The following is a 24,240-nucleotide window of genomic DNA, read 5'->3' on the forward strand; positions in this document are numbered from 1 at the left end:
ACATTGGTACTAGATGAAATAAAATTGCACATTTATTTTACCCAGATGAAACTATTATTTTTTACAACCAACACACTCACATTTATAACCAATCACAGGACTTGTGGTGTTCACTTCTCTATCAAAAGTTCGGTGCACCTCGAACTTTGACCCAGCCGGAAGTTATTTGGTATTGTACTACCTGTAAATACATGAAAATTGCACATGAAGATATACATTACTCATTCAAGAGCGTGAGTGACATACAAATGGAACATGGTAAGACGCACAGTGAAATACTTCATTTACAACACAGAGCTACGAGGTTCAGCCTACTGTTCTACGGCGTACCAGACGGTGGACAAGGTGAAAATACTGAAGCAGCATTATCCACTTTTCTCGAGAAAGAGATTGACATTAGCGACGCTCCTGTCCAAGTCACACACAGACTAGGCCCATAGCATGAATTCCAGAATAAACCAAGAACAATAGTCGCCCACTTCGCCCAACTCATGGGTAAATATCGGATCTTAAAGGCTGCGAGGAAATCCTATGTAATTAGTTAACAATACTTCCAGGACATCTCTGAGAGGACACAGTTATACCTAATATATGAACAAGCAAGGAGAAATAACAAGAGAGCATTCTTTAAAGTTGACCGGCTTTTCATTGATGGGGAGGAAATATTCCAAGAAAAAGTATACCTCAGACTATTAACCAATTATCCCCCAAACACCAAGGAATGCATTGTCATCGAGGAAAAGAAACACCCAAGACTATCGCACCTAAAACACTTATCCAGTACATATTACCAAAAACACTACTCCAGTTCCCACCAGTTATCATGTTGACACACAACTTCCTGTACAGAGTGAAAGTCAATGTTCTATTTCAAATATACTAGAAAATACTTACCCCTTGCATTATCACGTTGTCACATAACTGTCTATACAGTCAACATGTAAATAATGTGTGTAATTCCGCAAACAGTGTACACATTGATACATCTAAACGGACTCATGGTACAGGGTTGACCAGCACAGAACTGTCTGTTCATAGTGATAGCTACTAATAACAATGTATGGAACTTACAAAAATTGTGCATATTAATACTTACCCAAGCAAATGAGGATAATCCACAAACCAGTGTATGTATGTATGTATGTATGTATGTATGTATATATATGTGATGGTTCTAATCATAGGCAAGATTATTTTGTTCCTGAATTAACTATATTTAGGGGTATGCAAGATGTCAGTCACACGTTCTAAATATCATAACAGTGTACATACTGATACTGTTCCCAGCTTTGACCATTCAAATTGACAAACTAATGTATATACATAATAACCCAAAACATGGTTATGTTAATTTTGAATTAACTGTACCTAGAAATTGTACATGTTGTAAATATAATAGTGAAACTATGATGCTATTTCAAGGTGTGACCATACAAATATTGATAATATGTTGGAAGCCAGCACTTTAGATATTCATGAAACAGTAATACTGAATTGAAGTGACTGCATTAAGTTGCGAATACTGTTTGAATGTCTGTGGTTTGAGAAGTAAATTAATTACACCTGATTTCTTATTATTAAGCTCAAAATATCACATACTATGTTTTTATAAAGCACAACAGATCAACCTGACTGCATGTCGAATCTTATTCCAGGATATACAACTTATTTCAATAATAGAAAATGTATAAGGCCCTCTGGTGGCACTGTTATGTGTTAAAAATTAACTGGTTAAAGTTAATGAAACAAATTATTCACAGTATAATATGTCGTGGGTTAGTATCACAGATTAAGAACGATGATAATGGTTTAATGGTTGGTGTTGTATATATTCCTCCTACTGGCTCACCATATTACAAAGGGTGACACTTTTAATATTTTTTGACTATGTGCAGTCTGGAAAAACACTTTCTCCTGCTTGGCGACTTTAATGCCAGAACCACTACAGTTGATGATAATATTTATATTGGTGATACTGATATGGATAGTTTTCCGAATGACATCAAAAATTAATAATGTTAATATTCCCAGAGACAGTGCAAGCCAGGATAAAGGAAACGTATATGAGCATGGTGTGAAACTACTAGATTTATCCAATTTATGCTAGTCTCAGACTGCCAACTTTGGCCAACTTTCTGCTGTCACGACTTCTAAAACTGTCCAGTTGCTAGTCTGACTGCTCTTACTCGATTCTTGTCGTATAACCCATTATTTTTTAATCTGTGCAAACCCGTCAAAAAAGCAACACCATCTTTCATGTTGTACGGAAAGCTAGGAAGTATACCAGTTGAGATATTATACATAGAATAATGACACGCTACTGGGCATGGCTTATATCAGGCAAAGCATCAGAGTTGTCTTTCTTATTATACAAAGCTATGTTAAATTTACATCTTACTAACGGAACTAACTATAATTGGATCATCGCTATCAGAAAATGTTTGGATAACTTAGGAATGAGCGATGTAAGGATACCTCAATATTTTGTCTCTAGAAGGAAATCAAACAAAGGCAATATCATCAATATTTACAAACATGGAGAAATAACTTATCACTATCATCGACAGGCAAACGTTACGTGCTATATAAAGATTTTTTTTTTTTTAAATTATTTTAGTATTCTTCGTGAAAAACTGTGGTCAGTTATCATAAAATTTTGAAAGTTTAACCATAACTTACCCTTTGTAACTGACCGTTGGAATAACATATCTATAGATGAGATATGTTGTACACTACGCGACGTAACTGATATTTGCAATGAGTTTCGCTATTGATTTGTTTGTAATTTTGTTCATAATTCAAGGGTCCATTATATACATTCATATTACTATAAACGACCAAGAATGTATACATTTAAAGAATTAATGAACAGTAATCGAATCGGAATACTAAAGAAATTAGTATATTTTATAAATGTAAGTAATAGTACCTTTAAACGTCCCTAGCCAAACAAAAAACATATAATATTTTTTTAATTATTATTCCACGGCAATAAATTTGCTTAAACGTACTTGGCCACATACTTTGTGCATTTAGATTATATTTATATTTATATGAAAACGTACCTGTGGTATGTGTATAATAATTTTTTTTACTATATGTTCATAAATTTGTACATGTATTTAATGTATTTAGAGTTTCTGTTTTGTATATGTTTATTATGAACCATCTTGTCACGTGAATGTTGTAAATTGTATATGTATATATTCTTCGAATGTCATAAATTGTATATGTATACATTCTTCGAATGTCGTTGTGTACAACGACTAGAGTGTTATAAATTATTGTATTGTCTTGTTACCAAAGGAGCATCACTTTAGTTTTTCCTTTACCATAGTTTGACACCCAATAGCCGATGCATTTGTCATGCTGGGGTGTCGTTAAACATTCATTCATTATTATTCTTATTGTTACCCAAGGCTTTGCACACTTGAAATAATTATGTGGATTAATTAAGAATAAATTTAACTGTATACAAAACGACTGTATTGTTCTTCATTTGCAGTTATAGAATGGGTGTTTAATGGCAACCCATTCACGAACCAAATGAATGAAAGGATGTTTATCAGACCAAGCCTCATCACGTACAACATCAACACGAAACAGAAAGAAGTTTTTATTTAACGATGCACTCAACACATTTTATTTACGGTTATATGGCGTCAAACATATGGTTACGGACCACACAGATATAGAGAGAAAAAACCCGCTGTCGCCACTTCATGGGCTACTCTTTTCGATTAGCAGCAAGGGATCTTTTATATGCACAATCCCACAGACAGGGTAGTACATACCACATCCTTTGATATACCAGTCGTGGTGCACTGGCTGGAACGAGAAATAGCCCAATGGACCCACCGACGGGGATTGATCCCAGACCGACCGCGCATCGAGCGAGCGTCCCGCCCCCAACACGAAACAAGACACATCAGTATTGTATGGGTACTGCAGATCTGCAGATGGCCTGGGCAGTATGTGTCATAAATGTGTTCCGAAGTGGAAGTCAGGTTTTGATTGGTCGAATTAAAGGTCACTTGAACATGACCTTCAATGGGATGCTGTCAGAACAAGGCTGTCAGAACAAGTAATAGTTATAGACCAGTGGAGCTGATTTTAATCAGATTTGCTAATTTTATAATCAAAAGGCTCAATGCACAAAATTCAAAGAAGTCGAATCAGTCACAAATACTGAGCTGAATAAAACGTATTACCTAGACTAGTCACAGTATACAAAGCCGGTCAGGATGTGAATAATATGCTGATCATATAGCATAATTCAAATAAACCCGTGAAAGTACCTAGAAAGACAGGCATTAGTTCAAAGTCGAAAACCTGAAGGGTACAAAATGTTTGGGACATATGCTGACATGCTGTACTTAATCATCAAATTATATAAAATTCTAAGTAAATGCACAAATTAAAGACATTCAAATCTGTATGGAGAAGGATGTCAATGACACATAATTGGTCGAACAGACTCTGCCTTGAATGCAAAATGGTTATGATTGGGGGTGGTTTCGCTAAAGAAGGTGCAGTACAGAATAGTAACACTGAGATGAATATCGAACAACTAAAGACCAAACAAGATACCATTTTTGTAGCGGGGGGCAGGCTGGCGTTTGCTTGAATTAAACGAAAATGCCCAAATCTGGATAACATTTATTCATATTAGCATTACTACCAAACAGCTATATAGGTTTGCAAACGAATCACTAATAATTTTTGTCATGGATTACAACAAATTTTGAGGGTAGAATAATGGAAATACAAAAATCCGTAAGCTCCTTATCAGTCTTTGAAGGTTTTTGCAACGTAGGTACATTTTAAATCAGCTTTTCACATTAATGTTAGTTATGTGAAATATACCATAAAAGGGAGACAACACAAATGCACTGAACGAAAGACAAGTGTTTGCAACATAATGATCTAGTCGTCTATATAGTTCATATCACAATCTTAGAATTAAATGAAACCATACTTTCAGTCATATTTTCTATTATACAAAGAAGAAATTTCTTGTTCCAGCCAGTGCATCACGACTGGTATACCAAAGGCCGTTGTATGTACTGTCTGTTGGATGATGATATTAATGAAAACTGTAGCAGGTTTCCTCTCTAAGATTATATATCAAAATAAGCAAATATTTGGCATCCGATAGCCTTTGGTTAATAAATCAATGTACTCTAGTGATGTCGTTAAACAAAACAAACCTTTTGACAAAGAAAAAACATTTTAAAATCGCATTTCTACATGTCAGTCTTTAATGGAGGACTGCCACTTTCCGGGCGACTCGCTCTTCGTATTTTGACTGGATGATGATTGTCAATCAGTGGCTCGTTAGACCTGTTGATTGGTCATTTGAACAGTTGTGGCGGTATCCACTCATGAATCAAAGTTGACTGCTATTGTCAGATGTTCGCAAAAGGTGACCCAGTGATAAAACACAACACGTCTATTAATTTGCAATATCAATTTTATTAAGCAATAAATAACACAAACATGTGATCACAAAATAGACACAGGCATTTATTTATCATACGGAATCTATAAACTTGTACAAACTCCATTTCTTGATTTACAAGAGTTAGATTCCATATTTGTCATACAATACATTTTAATTAAAATGTGTGCTTTAAACATAGATCAAAATATTATTGTAAAAACAGTTTAACTAATATAGAAAATATAAAAGTCCAAATTTAAGTTTTATACATTTTAGGTTTTAAAATATGAACTGATATAAAAGAAACCCATAAAATTATTAATTTTAGTATTATATATTTAAAGTTTTAAACAATTGATATAGAAAATATGACAATCCGACTTTTAGTATTTTATGTTACAGGTTTTGAATTTGAATATGGCTTAGCACGCAAGCGTTGTATGCATTTATTAAATGATATGTGCATAAACTTAGTGTCAAAGAAAATAATTTCATAATTAATCAAACCAGATTTTGAAACGATACGTTGCATTCCACGTTTTGAGAAAATATGTTTTAATAACAAGATCAAAATGAAAGAAAGAAAGAAAGAAAGAAAGAGTAAAATAATAATGATGAATAGAGTTAAACGTTCAATAGAACAAACGACAAAACTGAAATTATTCAACAAGCAGACGGTATAGAGTAGACAAAACATAATTGCAAATCTGTCAAAAGACGAAACTGTCTTTATATCAAGTTGTCGATTCTTCACCCTGGCACTGTACTGGTCCAATTTTGTAATAGCCAGCCTCGGTTCCATCATCACCTAAATAATGAACATAAGACAAAGAAACTGAAGAAAACAGATGCATGCATAAAGAGAGCAATCACAGAATATTTACGGAGCATTTACGGAACAAAAACAAAGAACACACAGCAAGTAAATGTCAAGCAGGTCAAAAGAATGACAGCATCTGCGCTTTGACATATTGTTTGAGGGATAGATGCAAAATAGAGTCTTAATTCGACGATCGTGCAAGAGTCAAAGTGGTGATAAACATCTAGCATGGTGGCCAGCAGGTTGCAGTCTAGGAGCGCTAGTATCGCAGCAAGCGCAGGTCACTTTGCCGTGCCCTTGCAGATGAGATTCCCAACTCTCGCTATGCCCATCTCATCTTCAGCACCTGCAGGCGAGACAAAACGCAGTTTATAGCACAAGATAATATAACCAACAGTTTTGCCTATAGAAATTGTAACTATTGATCAATAAATTCTAAAATAACTAAATAAACATTTACCGATTCAGAATTATTAAAAATATTGAAAGTTAGACTGGTAGCTAGGGAACTGGTTTCCAATGACACCACGTGCAACAGTTCGAAGCACTCAACATCTAGACAAAATGACACTAATCATATTTTGCGCATGGAATGAACGATACTAGATGTTGAGTGGTCCGAAAAGGTCACAAGGTGTTTAAATCGAGTCTGTCTCTTCTTGTAGTTGCGATTTAGGATAGCTTTGCCTCTATTCCCCAACACAAAACTGCCCCAACTTGTCTGAAACCGGCTTCATTGAGTCCTCCTTTAAATAACAAGAAATTCAGTTACTCAATGTATATTCACTATGGGCATCTTATACACAAATACAGCTAATACTGTGCAACCATTACATTTACTTAGTATATATTGCAGTAATACATAATTTGCATTGAAACCTATTGATATGTAACATATTTTATTATACGTATATAGTTTAAAATAAGAGTAGGACTAACATACCTGACAGGTCTGTAAATAAAACAAACGGCATGGCAACAAATGAATGCAATAGATCTCTTTATGACCAAACAATCAGTGTTCAGAACACACAGAAAATGCGCGTGACAGAGCTGAAGGCGGGCTCTGTATATATAGTTTCACCTGCTCTTTGTTTCTGGTTCAGTTCGTTCCACAGTTCTTCGAAGATTCTGAGGTGGTTATTTGGTTTTGTTCTGACAACATTTGTGTATTTAGTTGTAAACCCATGCCCCTGCTGTTTAACAACAACTCCGTCTCTTGTTTCTAAAATACATCAACCTTTCCTGGTGAATCAGGCAATGTGTGTTTACTTTGGCCTATAAGAACGTTTACAGACTTTTGTCAATACTACTGGTATTGCTAATAAATGCCACCTGGAACCACATTTTAAGTTCCACTTGCTCAACTACAACTTCCACTGACGAAGACGACACTTAATTGGCATTCCCCTCAGGTAATGCAGAGCCTTTGATAGACATGATTTGATAGACAGCTGTGATTATGTTGTGTTTATTAAAATACCTTTTATTAATATCGAATTCTGCAAAAGGTATAATACGTGTATTCGCACCTTCTGCACTGGTTCGGTTGCCAAACAATACATAGACATACACATAGACATTATGGACATGATGGACATGATATAGCATTCCGTAAAACAGATATACGTTTTCTAAATTATCTCAGTATGTAAAAACTAAGAGTTGATGTAACCCCCTTCAGATTATATCGGTGTATATAGAAATCATTGTCACAAAGAATCAGATATTACTTTTGTTTCAAGTTCGCACAAAATCGCCATTGATTTAGGAGCTGGTACTGTTATTAATTATTATTGCTATCAGATTTCCTTTGTCTATATTAGTAAAATTAATTAGAAATTTTGATTCACGTGGATAGACCAATGTAATAATGGAATGCTAACGAACCTCATAAGTATATCAATTTATATATATATATATATATATATATATATATACTTTTTTATCCTACAGTTATTGATAACATCCCAGATTGGATACACAGTAGAGCTTACAGACATATGACGTTATATACAAGTATAGATATACAGAATAGCATAGATGTTTAACGACACCCAAGCACGAAAAATACATCGGCTATTGGGTGCCATGTACAGGTACACAAATGGAGATATATGGCGATGTCTGAAATACGTTTGATAAACTTAAATATATAACTTTGTATTTAAAATAAATGAACTTAGAGTAATGTCAGAATATTAAAGGAACAGTCTACAAAGTCTAAAACCACTTACCTGTATCTCCAGCAATAAATTCGACAACAGGCAGATCATCCTTGTATGTCAGGAACCCGGAATCCTCTCTCCAGACATTATCGTTGGTGTCGCAGTTGCAGGTCATGGTGGTATTGACGCAGGAATTGGTCATGCCACACTGACATTTCCCGCTGCCAGGAGTGGCTCCCCCGAAGTAGTCCGCTATCTGCCCAGTCCTGTTCTTCCAGCCAGTGGTTATGATGTCCTTGCCTTTGCCGTAAGGGTTGTGGATGAGCGCCGCCTTGCACTTCCAGCTGATGAACTGCTTGCACGACTTGGAGTTGTCGATGATAGCAATAGCTTCCTCCAGCGTCACGTTGTAGGTTATCTCGAGCTGGAATTCTCCTGCGCCTTCATAACCGATCACCTCTTCCTCCTGCTGTTGATCATGGCCTGTCAGAAAAGTGTATGGTAGGGTTTTTTGTCTTTTAAACGAGATACAGAAGTTACAATTGTTTGTGAATACAAAACTTTTTATCTGTCATTACTGGGCGCCTTAACTCATATTCCTTTTTTTCTTCTTCGCCATGTTTCGTTCAAAAAGAGTTTCCTATTTTAACCAATACATTATATCCATCAGTTTAATTTCAGCTAAAATTACTGCACCTATAAAGTGACTCCTATAACCCTTCTCTGGAACCATGTCCCAATAAACTAGTGTGGCCTTTGTAATCTCATAACTGATTTTAAACAAAGAAGGAAGGAATGTTTTATTTAACGACGCACTCAACACATTTTATTTACGGTTATATGGCGTCGGACATATGGTTAAGGACCACACAGATATTGAGGGAGGAATCCCGCTGTCGCCACTTCATGGGCTACTCTTTTCAATTAGAAGCATGTGATCTTTTAAATGCATCATACCATATGCAGGATAGCACATACCACGGCCTTTGATACTTTGACACTGGCTGGAACGAGAGAAAGCCCAATGGGCCCACCGACGGCGACTGATCCTATACCGATCGTGCATCCGGCAAGCGCTTTACTACTGGGCTACGTCCCGCCCCCTTAAACAAAGACAGCCTTGTACCTATAACGGTGACTCCTATGCCGTCCTCGGACACCATGTCACAGTACACGAGTATGGTCCTTGCAATAGTTGATTTTAAACTAAGACAGACTTGTGCCTACAACAGTGACTCCTATGCCGTCCTAAGACACCATATCACAGTACATGAGTATGGTCCCTGTAATAGTTGATTTTAAACTAAGACAGACTTGTACCTATAACAGTTGCTCCTATCTCGTCCTCGGACACCATGTCACAGTACACGAGTATGACCTGGTAATAGTCGATTTTAAACTAAGACAGACTTGTACCTATAACAGTGACTCCTATCCCGTCCTCGGACTCCATGTCACAGTACACGAGTATGACCTGGTAATAGTTGATTTTAAACTAAGACAGACTTGTACCTATAACATTTGACTCCTATCCGATCCTCGGACTCCATGTCACAGTACATGAGTATGACCTGGTAATAGTTGATTTTAAACTAAGACAGACTTGTACCTATAACAGTGACTCCTATCTCGTCCTCGGACACCATGTCACAGTACACGACTATGACCTTGTAATAGTTGATTTTAAACTAAGACAGACTTGTACCTATAACATTTGACTCCTATCCCGTCCTCGGACTCCATGTCACAGTACATGAGTATGACCTGGTAATAGTTGATTTTAAACTAAGACAGACTTGTACCTATAACAGTGACTCCTATCTCGTCCTCGGACACCATGTCACAGTACACGACTATGACCTGGTAATAGTTGATTTTAAACTAAGACAGACTTGTACCTATAACAGTGACTCCCATCTCGTCCTCGGACACCATGTCACAGTACACGACTATGACCTTGTAATAGTTGATTTTAAACTAAGACAGACTTGTACCTATAACAGTGACTCCTATCCCGTCCTCTGATACCATGTCACAGTACACGAGTATGACTTGGTAATAGTTGATTTTAAACTAAGACAGACTTGTACCTATAACAGTGACTCCTGTCCCGTCCTCGGACTCCATGTCGCAGTACACGAGGATGGGCTGCTGGAGAGCCTCAGGTTTCTTGAAGGGATCAATGTGCGCCATCGTGCTCTCCTTCAGTCCGCGCTCTCCCCACTCCGTGCACGTGGCAGCTTACAACAGAACAGACATAAATAATTACAAACCTATTTCCCGTTTTACAAAGCACTCAGATCACCGTAAAACCAAAAGGTTTAAGGTAATCTTAGCACTATGTCCACTTTTTGACCTGGATTATTTAAATGCAGATCAAAGCCAAGCTCACGATTCGATGCCTCTATTACTTTACTACGTTGATCAAACAGTGCAAAATGTGTGGCCGACCAATGACATCATTTCGTTACGTTACTATTGTGGAAATAGCACCTTTTAAAACAAGTTAAAAGTCTGTTTTGTTTAACGACATTACTAGAGCACATTGATTTATTAATCTTCGGCTATTGGATGTGAGATATTTGGTAATTTTGACATATAGTCTTAAAGAGGAAACCCGCATAATACAGTACTTATTAAAAATGGATAAAACAATTTTTTAAAAGTGGGGGAAATAATTTTTAATAGTAATAATATGTCAAAAAAACCTCACTAGTATAACAATAATCATAATTATATCAATTTGGTGTTCATTTTCTTAGTTTTTAGAATCTCACAATAACAGCCAATTAAGTATTGCACGAGTATGCTATTATGTTTTACGTCTGGTGAATCTCAACAATAACAGAACTAACATGGTAAGCAGTAATTAATTGGTGTAGACATTCTGTAAAACAAGATGGAACTAAAGTTAAATACTACTTACCATACGGCGTACACGCAAATGTGTGACAGTCTTCAATCTCTTTAGCATCACCGGCACAGGGGGCAGTGAGATCACCGTATGACGTCATGTCACATTCTCGCTGTCGTTGCCGCTTTCCACCGCCGCAGGTAGCAGAGCAAAGCGGCCATGGTTCCCATGGGAACCAATCTCCTGGTACTAATTTAGAAAACAGTTGTAAATTAATAGACATTTTAGTTTAACGTTTGAATATTTCAGTGATAAATCTAGCACCAATACAACAATACAATTTGACTGCATTTGCAAATTAAATATGTCATAATCAAAACTTGCGTAATTATCGAGAATACCACAAATTCATGTATTTCCGTGCTTACCTATTTTCGCATAAACACATTTATTTTCATAATGTTTAACTACATGACTTCATGTTTTCGTTAAAAAAAATTTCAAATATTTAATAATAAATGCGTTAACGGATATACATATACATGCATTTTTAAACATTAAAATTGTTTTAAAACGCACAAAACAATATTACTATATACAAAATAATTAATTCTGTTCTCTTAAAGTTACCATATAAAGTAAGTTATTGCAATCCATTTGTAAATATTACATGTGATTGGCATCGCACATAGTACTGTAAGAGATGTTAGTATTAAAGCAAGCAGATATCATAGAGCTTTGCACATAATGCAACATTTTACACCATGCATGTTAGTATGTGCAGTAGATGAGAGAAATCCAAAATGTCACGACTCAGTCTGTTTTGTTCCTGCAAAAGGACAGCTGCTAATCAAATCATACAAAGAGATCTACAACAACTTGTGAATCATATTATAATATTACAAAATCCTATAAGAAATGCTACAAAGTGTATAGTTTGGCATGCTGGTTGATAAGACACGTTATCATATTTATTCGTTTCAAATAAAAACAATGTATTCGTACCGCATATAAAACACGTACACACACACGATAATTAGTCCGAAGGGACATAGAAAGTGTCATTCGTTCTACGTCCGAATATTGTTACATACCCTATATATATCTGGTATTCAAAATTGTGGCACCATGTTTCAACCGTTTCCCAACCGACATAGTGCAACAAATTGACACACAAACCAAAAATGTATAACCTACCGTACTCCCTAGATCCCGATTGAAGTATTTGCATAAATATTAACCAAATAAATCTTCCAACAACAAGATAAAACATTTGCCCGCCATTTTAAATTGGCTAAATAGAGGGAAGCAACTCGCTCTGCACATTAAGAAAAGTATTAACTTAATGTACACCCTGCACTAACACGATAAATTATTTTAATAATTATATTCCGAATGATACCTTTAAACTAATATACTGTAGTAGGACATCACCTGCAGTTTTCACACAAACTACATACAACTGAAACTACGCGTGTAAAACGTATTACTCTCTTACTGGGACAAGGGTTTTCGTTGCAAACTAAATACTCGGATGAGTGCCCGATACAGTCCGCGCCGCCATACTTCGGTTTTTCACAGTCACGAGTTCTCTCCCTTGCTCCACCGCCACACGTCGTGTTACAAGCTCCCCACGCGGACCAGGAATACCAGACTCCATCAACTGTGAGAAATAATCATACTCTGAATTATTACCGAATCATTATATGCATACATGAGCTTAAAATTTCGTGTACAGTGTATTTTCTGTAGATGTGTGTGTCTGCATGCGTGCATCTATTTGTCTATATTATATACATATATACTGTAATACAAAACAGTACATACATATATTTACACACACACACACACACACACACACACACACACACAACACAATACACACACGCACGCACACATACATATATATATATATATATATATATATATATATATAGAGAGAGAGAGAGAGAGAGAGAGAGAGAGAGAGAGAGAGAGAGAGAGAGAGAGAGAGAGAGAGAGAGAGAGAGAGAGAGAGAGAGAGAGAGAAACACATACATACGTACATACATACATACATACATACATACATACATACATATATACATACATTAATACATAACATGCACCTTGTACCAACCAACAGTGTTCATAAAGAGGTAGTCTCAAAGTTGCATAATGATCAAACTTGAACAACAAAACCGTAATAAATGTACATAATCAGGAGCCAATTTCACTAAACATCGTAAATCTACGTCTGCGACTAGCAGTTAAACCGGTCGTACGTTTACATGTGTTTGGTATCAATTTTACGCAGAAGATGGCATCATTACGGAAGATGAAGCATTTTATTGACAAACGAAAACAAATATGTGTATTTTAAACTATATTTGGTTTATTATTAATAGTAACAAGAACTCAAGATATTTTGTGAAATTGGGCCCAGAACCGTATCTCTGCACAATGCGGAGTTGAATGAGCATTTAGAAAAATAGTGGGTGATTACATGAATCTCTAATGCCTTGGCTATAGGAGGACAGCCATCATTGAGGACCCACACAGAATTACATCCAGAAAATATCAGATAATATCAATTACTGCATTATACATTTATATTATTGCAAAATCCAATAAGGAACCCACAGGTTAATATATGCTACTGCTATTTTAATGGATACTCTATGGGTATTTCCTAAGTGATTCCACAGGTTAATATGTGCTACTGCTATTTTAATGGATACTCTATGGGTATTTCCTAAGTGATTGATATTCTCATTTTCGAGGAAATCACTGTTTACGCCTAGTGAAAACATATTACAATTTTCATATTTTTGAGTTAATTATTGAAAGATTATATGTGAATTCTAACGAAGTATGGCACTTGCAACTTTGAGAAGGCACCTTTGTCTTTGATACTGTAACAGAAATGTGTGTTACATAAAATTTATGATACAACATCAACAGCAACTTGAGCGGCACACTGATTACATATATTCCTTGGTACGACACCGACAACTGAAAGCTGAATACCATTTATGTTTACCCCATTTAACACAATATTGTCATGCTTAGAACAAGAGCTGTAATCTGTCTTTAAGTGTGAAAACATTCAAAAGTATAATAATATGATTTTACTAAACTTTTTTTTTTTACACACATTGTGTCATATTGTTCGGGCAGCTCAGATCCCTCTCATATCCAACCCTGCAGATCCCTCTCATACCCAACCCTGGCAATTAAAAAAATGACCACGGCAAAAAAAATATGACGTATAAAAATAAGTCTCCAAGGCATTTTCCACGGCAGTCTTGCGGGTAATGTGTTAACGATGGGTTTAATTTGTCAGTATTATAAAAATAAATAATTAACAAAGAAAAATGACATGGAAAATTGAAAGTACCACGTCTAAATAAATAGCGCAGAAAATTGAAAACAATATCCACGGCATTGCCGATTGCCGTAGTTATCTACCAGGGTTGGATACCTTTGGCGTCAGTTAATAGTGTGTTACTGTGTAGAGGTATGTACTAGTAGCTAATATACTGATGGAAAGACATAAAGACATAACGTGTCGCTAATACTAACAGGAAATAGTCACTGCAACCAAAACTCTCATGATAGGGTCAGGAATTTAATCATGTTACTAGCATTCAACCTCACATTACTGACATTCAGATCCACAGTACACCTTTGTACTTTATACAGCCATTACGATGTTAATAGTGACTGAAATTTGGTTTACAGAACTAAGTGTTCCCTTATTTCTTTCTTTCGTTATATAATTTGATGATTGAACCGATATGTGATGCATACTAACAGGTTGTAATTGGTTTTCACAACTTTATTAATGTATGCTATATACATGCATAATGTTTATGGAACCTTCAGGACACCTTCAAAATGTGAGTGCAAATGCCCCACCATATTCTGGGAAGTGCAATCCCATGTAACTATAGAGATGAGCTGGATTTTTAGACGCATGTGTTATATTATGAATCATAAAACTAGCGCCAGGGCAAATCGCGTACTATAATAAGGCATGGCACACATCGATGGAAAATAGTCTGCTAGAGCATTTTATGGCACTCAGATAAGCGAGCGTTGTGTACTGAAAGTGAAAATTCTCGCGTCACACGTGCGAAATAGAACTGGATGATCTTACATAAATGCGCTTTAATAATAATAATAATAATAATAATAATAATAACAATAATAACAGTAATAATAATAATGTTTCTTAAATACATCTTATAAAGCACAGATGTACAAAGCAACATTTAATACAAACAGTGATACAACAGTAGTATTATCGATCCGCCAAGGATGAAACGACTCATCGCTACATTATGTTTAGTATTTCTCCCGTGATGCATTGGGAATAGATACTGTTCTTGGATTAACATTATTTTTAAATGGCATTTTATTTATTAGCAGAAAGGCTTTCTCCTATCAAGGATGAGCATAAGAATGGTTAAACGCCGGCTTAGTAAAGATTCTTTTTGCAGCATTAGCGCATTGTGGCGAAGTTCACTACAACAAAATTCATTTAGAGCTATAGCGTCTGACAAAATAAATGTAAAATATCTCAGAAATATTTACAATTAAATGCAATATTAAAACGAAGGATAATTTTGATCCTGTCAGTCAAAAGTATTTAAGTAATTAAGGTAGTCCAAAGATATATATTAAAACATAGTATGTAGATTTTCAACGAAGATATTTTATTTGAAAATTAAAAATCTGCATCACAGGATGTATTGGTATTAATAGATGTTGAATCGTTGCAACCATTGGATTTTTATACAAAAATGCAGAACAGTGACTGAGCACTCCATCATGCAGATTGACCAACCAGGACAATTCTGAGTATTGCAATCCTGCCAATCATCAACAGGTCCTTGACAGTCGCGGCCGCCATATTGTGGCTTTGTGCATGTTCTACTTCGTGATTGGGTGCCACCCCCACACGTGACTGTACACGTGTCCCACTGGGACCAATCATTGTAAACTCCGTCAACTGAAATCAAACATGTTGGCTTAGCATTCTACTCACTACACTTTATGCTATGAACGAGCTACGTCTGTGCATAATAAATACATAAAACGTTCACATTCCCATCAAATTTGGAAAAATAGCATATATCTGTCTGTCCATTCATCCATGTTATCTTATCTATCAATTTTATGTATGTATGTATGTATGTATGTATGTATGTGTGTATCTATCTATCTATCTATCTATCTATCTATCTATCTATCTATCTATCTACCTATCTCTCTATCTATCTATCTAATATAATCTATTTATTTTAATATCCATGTGTCTGACTATCGGATATATATCTATCTACCTATATATCTACCTGCCTACCTGCCTACCTGCCTACCTATCTATCTATCTACCTATCTATCTATTGTAACTGTCTGTGTGTGTCTATGTATTTGTAATTTATTTAATAATATTTAACATACTACTTTTACTAATAAAAGTGTAACAAAATGCTAACTAGTTTTAGGTTCTGTATAACTATGTAGTTAAAAAGCATGCAAACTATTAGTGCAAATAATACATTCATATTATAATACTTACTTGGACAGTGTTGTGTGTTACAGTCTTGTGTTTCCCTGGCTGGGCCCTGACATGGAAGACCGCCAAAGAAAGGACCAACGCACGTGCGACTATGCCACTGAGTGCCACCGCCACACGTAACCGTGCACGTGCTCCAAGCAGACCAATCATTATACACCCCATCAACTGAAAGCATTATAATTCTTTGTAGAAAACTAGGTTTGTTGTAGCACTACAACACTTTGCCATAAATGGAGTGGAAACATCGTACTGGCTAACTTGCACCTCAAAATATTAACTGTACATTCAGATAATCTATAATATTTATAATACGCATAATTTAAATTGATTTATTTCTATTCACTGCAATACAAACACCATTCCATTCTACAAAATAAATTTCAGATATAATAGAAGTATTATGACCTCCAAATATATCCTGATTCTAATATGCTAGATGGTGAGATACAGAGCATTTTACGTTCTGTCTTTGGTACTCTTGCTATAACAGCTGAATTCAGTTGGCGCCAAACGGTTTCTATAATAAGGTATCGTCAGTAAGTTATACTAACTGACGAAAATACTGTCAAATCCACTTCAGTTTTAAAATAAAATAGGTCAATCATTAAATTAAATTTCAATATACATGTACATGTATAACACTTTTTAGTCTAGATTCAAATCTTAAAATGATATCACAGAGTTTGAGACTTACGTCAAGTCAACGCCATACAAACTGCATTAGTGTGATGTCATTAGAGATATGTGTTTTTGACTATAGTTTTATAAGCACAGGCTCAGAAAACAAACAAATAAAAGTAATAAAATAGACATGGGCACAAACAAATATGTCAGCTTTGAACTGTAGATATATTTGCTAGGTAACAATTTCACTATCTGTATAGTATCTTTCTAACAAATGACAATAAAACAGACCACAGATACAAATAGTAAAAGTTATTTTGTTTGCGACTAATTGAACATTATGGTATTACACCCAATATATATACACCTGTAGTTATGGACAAAATATACAAACCAGTATGCTCATCATTTGACAATCTCGCCTTATATATGACAACAAAAATAACTGTTATTTTTAAAAACATATACGATATTTAAAATAATATAATTAACAGTATATATGGTATGTATATTTTTCTCGTAGATAGATATAACAAAAAATAGCATACACATTTTAAGGAAGATTTCCAGTGTTGAAGTCGAACTGGTCAATGTTGCTGATTATGGATCTTTTATATAAGCCGATATGTTGCATGTATTTTAAGGATTCATTATTTAATTACTTCACTTTTAATGGAAAATATATAATTCTGTAAATATTTGGTATCGAAGAAAAGAATGTTTTAAGATTTTTATTAAACACTTCTTTTAATTAAGCAGTCTGAGATAAAAAGAAAACGTAGACTTATTCGAAATCATGCATAAAGTGAAAAATGTGAAATGAGGCATTTTAGCGAACTTAGCTGCATGCCATTTTCGAGTTATTAAAAAGGTTTTTGTTTTGTTTTGATGCGTTTCGTACATTATTATATATCATTAAACAACCAACCCAACTGCGGAACATTTTCTTTTGTTATAAACGAATGTTATCTTTTGTTTCTTGGATGACTTTTACAGAGCTGTCGTCCGTCTGTCAAAAATATGATTATCTTAGCCCAGATTCAAAACAATTTTATAAATTATGCTCCGAAATTGGTAAAATTCTGCGTGAGGCAATAAGACACAGATTTAGCTGTATGGATTATAATACATTTTAGTTTTACTTTAAATAAGTATGAGAAAAACAAATAAATAATACGAATACACACGCCATTAAGTGTATGGAGTCTAACTGAAATGACATGCAAACTAATTCCACGGTGACTGCCAAGGCAAGGACACGCACGCGCATTTGAAACAAAAGAGCTTGCTTTGCTTTTGGCGTTGGCAATTACACTGCATAGTCACACACGTGAGCTCACTTACAGAAGCTGCATTTATATATTTTGCACGCAGTACTTTAATGTTCTCATGAAGTTTATATATATTTAACATGATATATATATATTTAATGGACACTGAACACGTAAGGCCGTCATTTCTCGCAATGCTTCTATGCTCTTGAATTTATTTGCCTTGTTGGTATCAGTTGGCAAATTCAAATTTCAGTTAGCAACATAAAGTATAAAATAATTAAGATTCCGTAGATACTTATTTTATTTTTAATGAGCTTTTTTTGCGATTTAATAATGAAACATATTTGGAAAATTTGGTGATTTGGCGAACAGCAGTTTAAACCATGGTATCATATACTACAAACGGTAATTGGAATTTGTGTGTACTGATTGATGAATCCTTTCTCAAACTGGTGGCTATAAATTAAAACAACGTCACCACCATCTGCAGGAAAACACACTGCTTGAAACTAAAACAAAGACAACATGCATAATTAATAATTATAAAAGTGCATATTTAACCAATAGTATGGTATGAACACTGAAGCGTTTGAAGCATTCAAAGCATTAGCATTATATAAAAGTATATATTTTGATTAATAAAGTTATGTTAAACAAAGAATAAAGTGTACATTGTAATTACAGAATAAAAATAATTTCATAACATTTCTGCTTTCTGCTATAAAGCTATAGTTCAAAGGCATTCCAAAGAATTAAATAGATAGTCAAGAACAATATAATATTTCACAATGTAGTTCATACGAAATAAACGGATGATAATAACGTCAGTAAGGCAGAACAATATGCACACATGATGATATGAACGTCCTTTAGGGTGTATACTACCAAATCAAATCCCATAGACGACAATAGTAACATATGTGGCTAAAACTCCTACCTGCAACGTATCAACCGACATAAACGCCACGGATATAAATACTACCACCCCTTACACTTAAAGTGAATCAGAAAGAAATGGGGGTCAAGCTGCTCGTTTCTGAGATAACGGGTAGCGTCTATGACTACCCTAGTTTCGCACAAAATTCGAGTACTTTTTTTTACAGGTACCCCATACATGTTTCAAGCACAAGGCTACTTGACACATTGGTACTAGATGAAATAAAATTGCACATTTTTTTACCCAGATGAAACTAATATTTTTTACAACCAACACACTCACATTTATAACCAATCACAGGACTTGTGGTGTTCACTTCTCTATCAAAAGTTCGGTGCACCTCGAACTTTGACCCAGCCGAAAGTTATTTGGTTTAGTACTACCTTTTAAGGTTTAATTAATCTGTAGTAGAAAACTCACTGATTATAGACACGGTAATTCATTATTGGAACAAATAAGATCAAACATGCATTGAACCGTCGCTTGATGACGTAACAACACGTCTAGTTGGACAGAGGTCCAGTGTCATATGCCCGAATCATATTCGAATAGTCGATCTGTATTAACATTCCTGGTTGCACTGGTGATAGAAATGACTGCCAAAAACAGGTTTTCAATTTCAAATTTACGAGCAAATGTTCACTTTTGAAATGGTTATTTTGGAATATTTATCACACAAAAAAACCCTTCTCACAAAGTAAATATATGTTTACTTGTGTTCATATTCCTGCCACTGGTGTTGTCGTTGTCATGGATCGGGATGGTGTACTATCTTACTGTTCTTGTTCTCCCTTTTCATGCGTATTAACCTGTGCATGCGTACGTGGGTGTGTATGGTGTTTCATAAACAGCATGATCCCATTGTAACATACACATTCATTAACTGTTTCAGCAATCACACACAAAAAACAAATTACAATGAAGCTGCGTTGTAAGAAATGTAAAATAAAATGAAATAAAAATAAAATTAAAATAATAAAGCAAAGCGTACCTGGGCAGTTGTTTTCGTTACAAGAAGTCGAGTCATTTCGCGCGCCCACGCAATCCGCGCCGTTATAAAACGGTCCAGTACAAGTTCGAGTTCTCCACTTGATACCGCCACCACACGTGACGCTACATTCACCCCAGTCAGACCAGTCCGAGAAAACTCCATCAACTAATCCAATAAAACAATCACCTTATTCCAAAACGTTTGTAGCAGTGTATGAGTTAGATTCCATGGTATATTTCGACAAATCCTTAATTTTCCCTTCGCATTGATGATATATACATACATACATAGAACGCGATAATTATTTTATTGTTTTCAATCAGTGAAATTGGAAAATTAGCCTCTACGATAGCATAATTTTTAATATTATGTATTATATATACATTATTTTTAATAGTAAATATATTCAATATTTATTATAACTATATTAACTAGTTCAAAAGATATGTGCATAAAATAAATGTCTGTCTGTCTATCTATGTATCTATCTAATATATCTATTCATCTATCTAAAATAATATACCTGGACATTGCTGAGTGTTGCAGGCCTCTGTTTGATTCCATTGACCTTGACAATCGTTACCACCATGCAGCGGTCCCATACACGTTCTGTTTCGCCAGCGTATACCTCCATTACATGTGACGTCACATTCACTCCATGGAGCCCATTCGTTGAAATACCCGTCAACTGCAGAGAGGTACATTGCGATAAAACAGTATCACTGACCGGCTCTTCCACAGAGAGTAGCATAACTAATATTAAAAAAAAATAGTCCTAGAAACGCCACGTGCTCTGGATATGCAGTGTGAAACACGGTCGGCAGGGCAAGGATGGGCATGCTCAGTATTAGTTTCCAGACTTTCTCATCATTCCCGAACAGAAGATGTAACTATATATGTAATTTAACATTATCTAATGTGAAAAGCTGCGTTTAGGCCTAGTCAGCAGGTGCGATAAATGAATAAGATATATGAATATAATTCAATTAAAAAGTATTGCTTTAGCGTATTAAGCAGCATTGTTCTTATAATATTATAATCCATCAATTATTTAAATGATGCATACTGGAATAGGAGACACAGTTGTAAATAATGTTAAAACCAAAATATTAATAGATATTTAATGTTATATATATCCCCTCAAAAATAAACTAAATGTTGACAGCATAACACTACTCTTGCAAAGTAAAGTTTGGTTACAATACCTGATAAATAATTGTTCAAAATTATAAAACAAAATAAAACAAACCAATAATTATAAGTATTAGTAAGTAACAAACTGCAATATAAGCCTTGGTAAATTAATGTTTCGAAGAAAAAACCTCTCTGTTAGTAAGATTATAACAAAATAAATTTGCTTTTATGAGATTGAAATAACAAAATCGATGACGAATTAAATGTTTGTTAAGATCACAAGCAAAATAAACCATGAATTACAAACTTTGCTAAAAAAAGGTAACAAAATATATCACGAATTTCAAGCTTTGATAACAGCAACGTACAGTGACATAAATAATAAAAGCATAGACCTTGGTCAGATTAGAGAAGCGACAAATTAAAAGCTGTGGTAAGACAATGCATTGTAAAAAGTAAAATTAGTCGAAGAAACAATAAAATTTGTTTTGAAAAATCAGCCGCAAATTATGAGGTCATACTGAAATAAGCAAGCAGAATGAAAATGTTACACATAGTATGTACCTCTATATAAAAAAATCCAATGAGCCAATAAGAGTTTTACAGATAAAAAAAAAACCCATCACAACCAAAAGAGAAGGAAGGACCTGTCTTAACAACACTTACCTGCATGGACAATACCACCGTTATATATGTGGTTATCTCCCTTGAACGAGAGTTACCCAACTTGAATAGTGTTCCTGTGGATTAGACAAACATCAAGTGTATGTGCTATTGCATGCCAAACGTGAAACACACACATATATGTATATCAAAGTAAAAGCATTTTCATTTAGGCCGCTTGTTAACTGAAGCCAGGCGACTGCAAGCCCAAACTGACCAGGACACAACTGCGCGTTACAGTCACGTGACTGATTGGCAGAGCCAGCGCAATCTTGGCCCCCATAAAATGGACCCGTGCAATTCCTGGTACGCCACTGAATACCTCCTCCGCATGTGAGACTACAAGAGTCCCAGTCGGACCATACATCCCATACGCCATCAACTGAAAAATATTCCCAAAGGAAATCGGTCAATTTCATAATAAAAATATAATCCATGTTAAAATGGTTTTCAATCAATCAATTAATTAAACACGAATTCAACATTTCAGTGAACTAAATGATATTTGGCTCCACATCTAACATATCTTATACAACACACTTATAAATGGTCTACAAGTTTAAAAATTTCAAAAGTTATATCGATATAAAAAATCTTAAAGGGACATTCCTGAGTTTTTCTGCATTGTAAGATGTTTCCGACTAATAAAATATTTCAACGATTAAACTTACATATTAAATATATTTTCTTGTTTAGAATATCAGTGTCTGTATATTCAATGTGTTTCTGGTCGTCTGAATATTTGTAAGAAGCCCAAACTGGATTTTGTCTTCAATAATTTCGTACGTACGAAAAAACATTAATTGAAATATAAAATAAAATTTAACCTAGTACAAATATTAGAACGATTACAAACACGTTTAATATACAGCCGCTAATATTTTATGCAGAAAAATATATTTAATAGGTAATTACAATAGTTAAAAAGTCTCTGTTAGTCGATAACATCTTAAAAATTGCAGCAATCTCAGTAATGTCCTTTTAATATAATTGTGATATAACAGAACATTTTCTTAGAATAGTAACAACGTTTAAGCCGTCTCTTTCTATGTGCTTTGTCTGTCCTTGGTTTGTTTTACGGATTCCCTCCACCCCCCCCCCCCCCCCACCTCACACCCTAAAAACAAAAAACACGAATAGTTATGTGCATACCTGGACAGTGTTGAACGCTGCAGGTTTCAGTTTCAGATTCAGATCCATCACACTCTTTGCCGCCAAAATATGGCCCCTCGCATTCTCGCAGGCGACTGCGCGTGCCGCCCCCGCAAGTTAGATCGCATGCGCTCCACGTGCCCCATGGCTTCCAGACGCCATCAACTGTAAGATGACAAATAAGTTTTCTTTAAAACAACCGACGCATGGAGGTGTTTCTAAAACAATTAAATATCAATATTTATTTTCTTATAAAATATCTCAATCTGACACGTTGTCTGTAGAAACTAGATTAGAAACTAGATTAGACTAGATTAGATTAGATTAGATGTTTAACGATCTGTAGAAACCGTATTGGTTTTCAGCCAATAGTCTAGAAAGTGAAGGCAAGTCTGAATATCACATTATTTATCTGATAAAGTAAAAAACAAACAAGACAACCAGAACAGGAAATACGCCAATGCCTACACTTGTTTTGCAAAACCCGAACGATAAAACCGTTAATCGCGATCAAGACCGTATCTCAGCACAAAGCAAAGTCGAATGAACATTTGGTAAAACAGTGGTTTGATTCTATGAATCTCTATCAAGTGCTTCATCTATAGCAGCAA

General features: G+C 35.0%; 1 protein-coding gene across 9 annotated transcripts in view; it reads right to left on the minus strand.

The window, feature by feature from the left end:
* Positions 1–5,455: 5,455 nt before the first annotated feature.
* The window catches only part of LOC121376043 (SCO-spondin-like), a 59,655-nt gene continuing 40,870 nt past the window's right edge, over positions 5,456–24,240 (minus strand). For 7 of the 9 annotated variants that reach the window (XM_041503819.1, XM_041503815.1, XM_041503816.1 and 4 more), the window contains 11 exons: positions 23,630–23,794; positions 22,695–22,859; positions 21,204–21,368; positions 20,681–20,845; positions 16,855–17,019; positions 16,117–16,281; positions 12,784–12,948; positions 11,358–11,534; positions 10,522–10,671; positions 8,501–8,914; positions 5,456–6,251 (listed from right to left, as the gene is read on the minus strand). In XM_041503819.1, coding sequence (XP_041359753.1) covers positions 6,178–6,251; positions 8,501–8,914; positions 10,522–10,671; positions 11,358–11,534; positions 12,784–12,948; positions 16,117–16,281; positions 16,855–17,019; positions 20,681–20,845; positions 21,204–21,368; positions 22,695–22,859; positions 23,630–23,794 — 1,970 coding nt within the window. In that variant the 3' untranslated portion in view covers positions 5,456–6,177. Of the gene's footprint in view, positions 6,610–8,500; positions 8,915–10,521; positions 10,672–11,357; positions 11,535–12,783; positions 12,949–16,116; positions 16,282–16,854; positions 17,020–20,680; positions 20,846–21,203; positions 21,369–22,694; positions 22,860–23,629; positions 23,795–24,240 lie in introns of all 9 variants that reach the window. The other 2 variants (XM_041503814.1, XM_041503818.1) reach the window with 2 other exon arrangements.

This window comes from Gigantopelta aegis, chromosome 6, assembly GCF_016097555.1.
Source record: "Gigantopelta aegis isolate Gae_Host chromosome 6, Gae_host_genome, whole genome shotgun sequence".
NCBI lineage: Eukaryota > Metazoa > Mollusca > Gastropoda > Neomphalida > Peltospiridae > Gigantopelta > Gigantopelta aegis.